This window comes from Limulus polyphemus, unplaced genomic scaffold (genome assembly GCF_000517525.1).
Source record: "Limulus polyphemus unplaced genomic scaffold, Limulus_polyphemus-2.1.2 Scaffold0, whole genome shotgun sequence".
In the NCBI taxonomy this organism is placed as follows: Eukaryota; Metazoa; Arthropoda; class Merostomata; order Xiphosura; family Limulidae; genus Limulus; species Limulus polyphemus.
In genome coordinates, this window is record NW_013665610.1 from 1045669 (window position 1) to 1055141 (window position 9473).

At 31.4% G+C, this 9473-nt stretch overlaps 1 protein-coding gene across 4 annotated transcripts in view; it reads left to right on the forward strand.

The window, feature by feature from the left end:
- Positions 1-9473, forward strand: part of LOC106457663 (histone acetyltransferase KAT6B-like) — a 96126-nt gene that overhangs the window by 8828 nt on the left and 77825 nt on the right. For all 4 annotated transcript variants that reach the window (XM_022389336.1, XM_022390378.1, XM_022390882.1 and 1 more), the window contains 2 exons: positions 963-1423; positions 2969-3361. In XM_022389336.1, coding sequence (XP_022245044.1) covers positions 1163-1423; positions 2969-3361 — 654 coding nt within the window. In that variant the 5' untranslated portion in view covers positions 963-1162. The remainder of the gene's footprint in view (positions 1-962; positions 1424-2968; positions 3362-9473) is intronic.

Genomic DNA, 9473 nt, shown 5'->3' on the forward strand with positions numbered 1-9473 from the left:
AAAAACACACACACACACACACACACACACACACACACACAGTAATATAACATTTTCAAACTTTTCTCATTTATAAACATCAAATATTTGTAACTGAGTCATTGTTTTAAAGTTTAAATTACAAAACTAAATCTAAATTATTGACAAATTCAGTTGAACAAGAAGTGTTTTAAAAAATATGTTTGTAACCTAAATTGCATTTGATGAATTATTTTCTACAGGATCCAAGACTGCCCACACACTTACTGGATGTCATCGTAGTTTGGTGGTATGCTATGATCATATCTCAATTTAGCCAACAAAAGTGTTTTGTTGATAGAAAAACAGTACAGTTTAGTCAATACAGAAGAATTTTTACTGTCTAATTTTGAAAACAAAGAATCGAGATATGGCATCAGCCCACTAATCACCCTTTGTGACTGTTTGGTGGGAGCTGTTTACAGCCTTTGTACATTTTTCAAATGTGAAGGACCTGTATATTTGATTATTAGCAAGCTGCAGTGTGTTTGCTGTTTGTCCTTCAAATCTTAATTTTGATTGATTGATATAACCAGATTGTTTCAATGATATTGAATGTCTCTACATAGTTTGTTTTCATATTGTTTCAAAGAAATTTAGAAAGCATGGCTAAAATGGTGGATCATTGCTTTTATATCTATAATTGAATTGCCATGTGAATCTGTGTGTAGCTTCATAGACACAAATGTGTGCTTGATTTTGATTTTATGTTTTGTTAAAAATATGTGACCTAATAATCCTGTCATATGATTAATATTGTGCCAGATGACTGTGGTATAAGGGATACTACCTTCTTTAAGAAGATAGAGGAATAAGTTTAATATCTATAGCATTTAGTAAGACTTATTGGTTTATGTATGTGCATTTGTAGGTTTAAATAGAAAGAGAAGTTTTGGAATTCTTAATTGTTGTTGTAGGTATGTAACAATATTCTCTTATTTCAGGTGTAAAATGCACTAAAGTCAAGCTTCTTCAAAAAAAACAAAGGTACCACTTTAGTGTTGAATGCTTGACAACCAAGATCCTGGAAATAGTTACAGTATGGATGCTGGGTAAAAAAATCCGTTTGTGATATTGACTGGAAAATTGTAATATATGATAGCAAAATGATTTTTGCAATAATAGATTCACCCTGCTGTTTGCTATGAAGGACACTGAGGCGAGTGGTTCTGGTACTAGTGGCTGCAATGTTGTGGAGATGGGGAGCAATGGTAATGTTGAGCACACACAAACAAGTATCAATTGGACAAAGTGGCTACTGGAAGCCATTCATAAGATCAAGCACCAGAAACAACGACCTTCTATCGATCGTATCTGTAGTGCTGTACGTCAAAACCACAAAGTAAACCGAGAATTTATTGTGAAACAATTAGAAAAGGCTGTTGCTGAGGGTAAAGTGTTAAAGGTAATATTTTTATTGTTAATATTGAGTATATTTTATTATTACAGTTGGTATAAGGGACTAGTGTTAGTACGAGTTAGCTTTCGGTGCAGTTTCCTTATCAAGGTGTAGTCCTTGCATTCAATTTAAGCTAAAAAAAAAAGTAAAGAACAATAGGACTTTCAGATTTATGTAGTTCACTATTTCAAATATAATACTTCATGTTAAAAAATATTATTTAACATTTTCACAATAAAATTGGAAATTTTTATATTATACTTCACTGTCCTATTGTACATTTGTAGATGAAAAAGTTCATTTAACATTTCAACAACACTTTGTTCACATGGATACTTTATGTTTATTATCACAGCTTAGTAGTAGAAAGACTGGTCAACAACATTCAAACACTAGTTGAAGTGTTCTATGATAAACCAATCATGAGTGAAAGTTTGAAAATATTTCTGTTGTGATTACATTGTTTAGGTACGTGTACATGCTTTGGTATTATATGCTGTACAAGGAAAATTTAAGATCTATGCACAACATATGCATATGTTTTCACTGTGACAATTTTTCTATTTCTCCATTACTGGGTAATTTATAAAATAATTTTATTTATATGTTTTATCTATCTACATACGGTGGTGAGAGCAACCAATTTTTTTTACACACACACACACACACACACACTTTATACAAATCATTACTGTTAACTTATGCAAACTGAAGCTTCAATATTTGAATATACACATTTTAATACTAACATCCGCTACTACAGTTAATTAAAGAAATAAATGTCCGTTTAAGTTTGATTTAAAAACATTTTTTGAGTTGAAAGGAATCAAAAATAACTAAATTGTACATGCATCCCACCTGACTGGGAGTAAAAGCTGAAGCACAGTATTTTTTCACAACAGTATAATATAGCATCCAGCAATATCAATAAAAAAACATTATGAAAAGTTAAAACATAAAATGATTTGCTGATGTGATGTGTTAGTGCTAAAATACTTATTGGTAAACAGGACAGTATTGTCTTACAGGGAATGAGTATTGTGGTGATTTATATTTTATTATTGCCTTTTGTAAGTTTCAGCTGTATTAAAGGAATTATGTTGTAGCAAGAATGATATACCCTTCAGTTAACCCAGTATATAGACTAAGGATTACAAGACTAAAGTCTGCATTTTGTGACTGTTTAGTCTGTCTTGTATAATTGTCATTAAAAAGTATGTTTCAATAAAAGAAAGATCACAACATCTAGTTTTGAGACTAACATAAGTAGATTTGACAAAAAAAAAATCAGGATGAATGAGGAATGCATATTCATTTGACATCAGTGTTCTTCCTTTCAGTTTGTTTGTATTTTTTTAACAAACACAATAAAAAATAATAATTTGATCTAAGTAAGTTTTTTGTTTTTTTCTTCCCGATTTGTAAAAAAAAAAAAATCCTTACATGATAGAGAAAAATTAATATTACTTACGAAACCAAAACAACTTTTATGAAGTTTAAATTTGCAGGTCTGTGTTATTGGTCAATATTTATTTTGTTATTTTTATTTAGGTCTTCAACAAAGGCTTGTGTTCCTACAAAGACCCAAATGGAATTCTTCAGGTGAAACCCACATATGTTAGGGTAACAAAGACAACAGACTTAGTGAAATTACTGCAAAAAGTAATCAGGGATCTGGGAGATACTGGTGGAGTAACATTATGCTCTATAGAAAAATATATAAAGCAAACTTGTACAGTCGATCTATCTACAACTAGCTTGGATTTTAGTAAACAGCTCAGGTTTGCTGCTAAAAGAGCTGTAGCTAGTGGTCAGTTGCTTCAGAAAGGGAGGTTTTACAAAGTTGGAAGAGCAATAGGAACAGGTGCCGCAGACGTTGATTCTCTTGGAAATGTTTCTTATAGCAAGAGCAGTAAGAATTCTTTGGACACTGCAGTACAGAAGGTAATAAAATGTATTTCAATAATGTATATAAATTTTTAATCACAAGGACTGTTGTAGTTATGTGTAGCAAATATACAGATCTAGTAAAACCTGGTAATGATACTTGTTCAAGTTTAAATCTGAAGGCAGACCGAGATCAAAATCTGGCAGTTTGCAAAATTGTAGTTTTATCTTCTGGCAAACTAAATTTTATATCTGTTTTCATGGTTGAAAAATTGATTATGAAATAATTTTAAAATGTGATGAATTCAACTTCATTTTCAAACAAATTCAGTTTATGATTAAATTAAAAGAGAATATGTGTGAAACAAATGACTAGTTTTGCTTCTGATATTATTACTGTTTGTTAATAAACATTGAAATACTATATATATTTTTTTTACAATAATTAAAACTAACTCTGTATTATTCACTTGTGTACGGAGGTGTTTGATACTTGATACTATAGGAATTACAAAAACACATAACTGTATGTATGTGTGTGTGTGTGTGTGTGTGTGTGTGTATATGGTATTATTACAGTATCCAGCTGTTCAAAATAAACCATAGTCTGAGCAGGTATACATTATTTAGTTATATAAGTAGAAAAATAAAATTATTTCATAATTCTGATTGAAATGTTAATGTATTTGTTTTGTAAATTTCATTTTAATAATTATAAATTGGTGTTTAAATGAACAATTTCAGATGAGCTACATGTTTCTTGTTTTTCTCACTTTATAAATTAAATATGAAATCCTTAACGTTTATTTGAAGTTAATTTAGTTACTTTTCATGAACTTTTGTAAGCACATTTAATTACAAATAATTCTTTTTATTTACTTGTTCATTCTACCATTAACAGAGTAATCACCACAAAGAACTTTCTTCACATAATTGTGTTTTATTTATTGAGTTATAATCGATGCTTGTATTGAATTTAGTAAAAAAATACAGGAATCTGCCGGATGAATGGATGTTTTGTTTTATACGTCTATAAATAATGCGCTTGCATCCTAGAACTTTTCACTCCAATTTTTCGATCACACGCAACAGATCTCATATCGTTAGAAATCCTTTGTCGGAAGAAGTCCGAATTGGATTGAATATAGGATTTTCCATTCAGAATCACCTTGCCCGATTTTTCCATAGTCAACTTTTTAATGCAACGAATATGTTACACGATGGCACAATGTCGTTGTCATCAAGTAACGACTGGCTTCGATTTCAACTTTAGTTCTTTTATTTACAAAGTATTTCACATAAACTACACTTAATCCACGTGTAACTTTCTTAAAAAATGAATATTACACTAAATGCAATTTCTATGGACATATTTCGGTCTGAAATACGCATGCGCAGTTTATTCAAAACCATATGCATATCACTTTCTGACACGCATTCACACGTTTCTGCATATTTAGCTAAGTTATTATAACTTTACATTTAACTTTAGTTCGTTTTATATACTGCTATAAACACCTTTTAGCTACTTTTCCTTTAATAGGAGTTTTATTATTATTTGTTTCAACTCGTAAAACTATCGTACACAGAACCCTCATAACTGTTTTTTACTCTGTACACTATTATAAATAGCATTACTGTATTGTATACTTTACGTGTATTAAATAAACTTACGTGTACGTAAATTTGTTTGTCTGACAGCGTAATTTTTAAAAAAAAAAGACCAGGATTTATCATCTAACACACAATGCCTGCAAGAAAGCTTAGCTTAAATACCGTTCGTGTAAAATGATAGAATAAGGTAAATTCAAGCGAAGGACATGAAAACTACCGAAAACGTTTTGCGGATCGCGGCTAGTTATATAAAATCACCGTAATGTCCACTATACGTTAATAAAGGGGCTGTGACCTGATGTTCTTGTTATATATAGCGAAACGTACGAGATGTTTTCAGCACACCAGCTGTCAAAGCCTGAGGGATTAGGTCTTTTAAACTTGCGTTAATACTACTGCTGCTTTGGTGTTCATTCAACTCGACCTTCCGATACCTCCCTACAGGCTTGCTACAGCGTGGATATCGGATGATAGTTGCTTGCCATCTGTTGATTACCACTTACTGCTCCCGTCCCCTTTTTCCTGTTTACTGATCTTCGCCCCAACTGTTGCCGAAACAAACTGTGGACTATAGCCACAATGTGTGGAAACAGCAGTAACAATTAAAAAAAAAAGAAAAAAAACTGAATAAAGATCTTTCCATGATGTTCTTTGCGACCTCCCTCTGTTCTTCTCTTGTGAATTCACTGTTAACTATAACTTACTAGTTGTTGTTTTGTTCTAATACATTTTAACAGTTATTTCTCTTTAACCACAATTGTTTAAAAACCTTTCTTTTTTGTACAAGGGAAGGAAGCTTGAATAGAACCCAATAGTTTCCATCCATAAATTTAGATTTTATGTCGCAACAGACCTTGATACTACTTATGACTTATCCCGATTTCCTTTTTTTTTAAATATTAGTTTGATTTTGTATTCTGTTACAATTTTAGCAAGAAAAACTTGCTAGATCCTAATTGAAATTTACTGGTATATATATATATATATTGTTTACATCTTATCTTGTATAATGCGTGTCATAAAAATAATATAGTAACCAAACTCTACCAATATAAGTTGACATAATATTGAAATTCTTCACAAAGGACTCAAACAGCTCAATCTTTGAGCGTGCCTCTAATTCCTCGAAAATGTTTAACAAGTTTATATAGCAGTTGATAAGATTTTTATCTTCGAGTTGATCAGAAGTCACATTTAATCATTTTATATTCCTTTTCCCATATGCCTCTTATCGGCCCGCTTTCTAAGAGGCCCGCTTTCGTCTTGAACTGGTTTTCAGAACCAATTTGGACAGCGGTGAAATCAAATTATACGACTGTGTGCTACAAGGAGTATTCCCACGTAAAAAATTGAAGATGGTGGTTTTTTGCTTATAATATTTCTTCCACCACCTGTATGGTAGAGAAACTAGTAAACCCTTCTTCACAGCAGCCTGTTCATTTTGGGGGAAACAAATCACTTGGAAAGAAGTAGTGTGCTAACAACAGTTTATTACTTTAACCTGTATAATTAATGTTGGTCTGGATTCCACTTATTTCTGTTTACATCGATCTACCCGCGTAAGCGTAATATCATGAAGTAAAACTTGTCGTTGTTCACAAACTTCTTGTCTGGTCAGAAAGTAGGACAATTATCTTTAGCACGATCTGGTAAAGGGGGGGGGGGGGGGTTATTGACCCAAATATGTAATATCGTAAGTATTAGTGAGTAGTTTTATAAAAATAAAGTGACCGAGTTGTTAAGTTTGGAACTAATATAACAACGAGGGGTGAACAACCTCAGTACTATCAATTCATTGTTGTTAATACTACTGTGAGATTTAATAAAGTTTTTTTCTTTCAACTTTTAACTGCAAATTCATCAATATTAGATGCTACTGAATAAATCTATAAAAATTCACTTATTGAAATAGATGATATTTAAATATTTTTAAATACTTAATCCAAATTTAAAAACTTTGCACGTGAAGATATCTAATGGAGTCTATTTCAGATTGAATTAACACGTATGTGGAGAAGAGCACTGTATATATCATTCCTTATAATAAGCCGTCTGTCGGAAAATCATTAAATGCGAGATTTGTTTAAATCTGAACTTATTTTTGTTATTAACTATTGTTTCACTTAAGTTGTTTTAAGAAAAAAATTCGGGGGGGGGGCTGGAAACATTGAATTACGTACGATAACGAAGTCGGCGATTAAGTATTCGTGTTATTAGAATAAATATAACCTATATATAAATTAGTGAGGGATTGTATTAATCTTGTAATCATGTAAAAATATTTGATTTGTATGATAGTGAATATGTATATTATTGGGAGTAATAAAATAATTACGTAGGCGAAAAAATAAATTGCAAAATAGAATATAAAGCAGTGGTGAAAAACTCGCCAAATTAAAATAACTATTAATACAACAAGAAAACGACGTTTCGGCCAACAGCCCTTCATCAGGTTACCAGTGACGATGAAACTGTTAATATAAGGGTTAGGTTGAAAAACAAATATATATGCTGGGAAGTACGTTTTGTTGTTAATAAAGATATAGTTTCTGTGACTACCTGTATAGGAAGCTCATTTATTTTATTTACAGTAAAGACCTATTTATTGATATTAACATTTTTATTCTTCAAATTCTGTCTGGATATAATTATTATTGAAAACGTTTTATTGTAAGTCTGAATAAAGGACTCGGATGCAGCTTGTATCTAATCACACATTGTAAATCACAAAACAGTGGGTTGTACATACCATTGTTCTTTCATTGTTGATTCTCCACATAAGCACGGTATAAGCTAAAAAACTAATTAATAATGTAGCAAATAATATCATGGCATCATATGTAATTGTCACACTGGTCGCCAGTATTTTCCACTTCTTTGCAAATGTTGTAATGTTTTGTTTTTATTTATTTTTTCAGTAAAGACAAGGATTCGTTTAAAATTCGTAGATTCTGTAGGGAAGTACAGTACTGTTTAAGTAATGTTACCCTGTTAATTGATGTTATATTATAGTTTTTACAGAAATTGACATCAACCATCGATCTGTCGATAGTTTTTTTTTGTTTTTTAACTTTTGTTATTTTCGAATGCTAAGTATTACTTACATTAAACCAATTGTAACAGTTCTCTAATACACACGTTTTTGCCTACTTTTAAGTGAAATTGACGTTTATGTTAACATTTCGCCTGAGGCATAAGAATTTTTTTTAAATGTTTAAAAATAGTTATGTTCAAATAGAACCCAATTAACAAGTGACTATTTACGCCAGTTATAACTTACATCAAATGTTTTATGATCAAATTTAATTATATATATATATCGTGTTTTATTTGAAAAGGTTGCTTTATTATGTGGACAAAACTGACCAATGTATTTTAAAGACAATTTCGGATAATAACATAGATTATTTAAATAATGCTATAGTCTTTAAAATTGGCCGGCCGGCAGTCTTTTGAGAAAGAAGAATGAGAACGCACTGTTGCGTTCGGAATGAAATATAATGATAACCCCTTCTCGTCTGTGGAATGTTGGAATGTGCATTTTAAATGCTGTTTTGTTAAATTCTGTACACGATATTGTTAATTGTTACTATGAGACAAGGGGCTTAAATTTTCATAAGCATATTTGGGATTCAAAAGAGAAAGTTCTAAGACGTTTTCAGAAAACGTATAAGAAATAAGGTGTGTGTGTTTAATCCCATCGATACAAAGATAGAATTTTGATGGTGCAAGGGGTGTTAGCTTAGAAGTAAACAAAACCCACCTGTACTGGTACAGGAGAATTTTCTGTCACGTAAACGTCTTATAATGGTTAACGTGCTCGGGCTGCGAGTCGGAGAGTTCATGGTTCGTTGCTTGCTGACACAAAAATATTTCCCCCAATTTGGTGTCATGGGTGCGCTGTAAGAGTGACAGTCAAATCTCATTCTTCAATTGGAGTAGCTCAAAAGTTGGCGGTGGGTTGTGTTGACGATCTGCCTTTCCTCTAGTATATCAGTTCAAAATTAGGGATGGTTGAGCAGATATCCTCCTATGTATGTTTACGTGAAAAACTTAAGTTTAAAGATAAGCTAGTTTCTGTTGCTGTTATTCAGTATATTTTCGGTAGACTTGGTTGTATATAGCAGCTTAGATATGTAGCCCTTATATCTATCGACGATCTGGTGGTTTGTTTTTGGAATGTGGACCATACAAGCTTCTGTTCGTTTTTTGTTATTGTTTTATTAGAGAGGTATGTAAGTATAATTTGTATTATTGTTCTTATTGTGCCGCTGAAAAATCACCCGAAAATTTACAATAAAAATGTATTGAAAATTGTCGAGGCTTGATTAATATTCGCCATCTTTATTTGTTTTTCTACACAATAGATGTAATCAACTTACTGTTAATAATGGTCACTTTTAGTTTCACTCAAGCAACATAGCATATATGAAATATATATGAATTAAATATAGATAACACAGGCCTGCGAATTTAAACTTCATAAAAGTTGTTTTGATTTTAATAACGGATTTCCAATGATTCAGTTACGCAGGTTTCGAAAGTAATATTAATT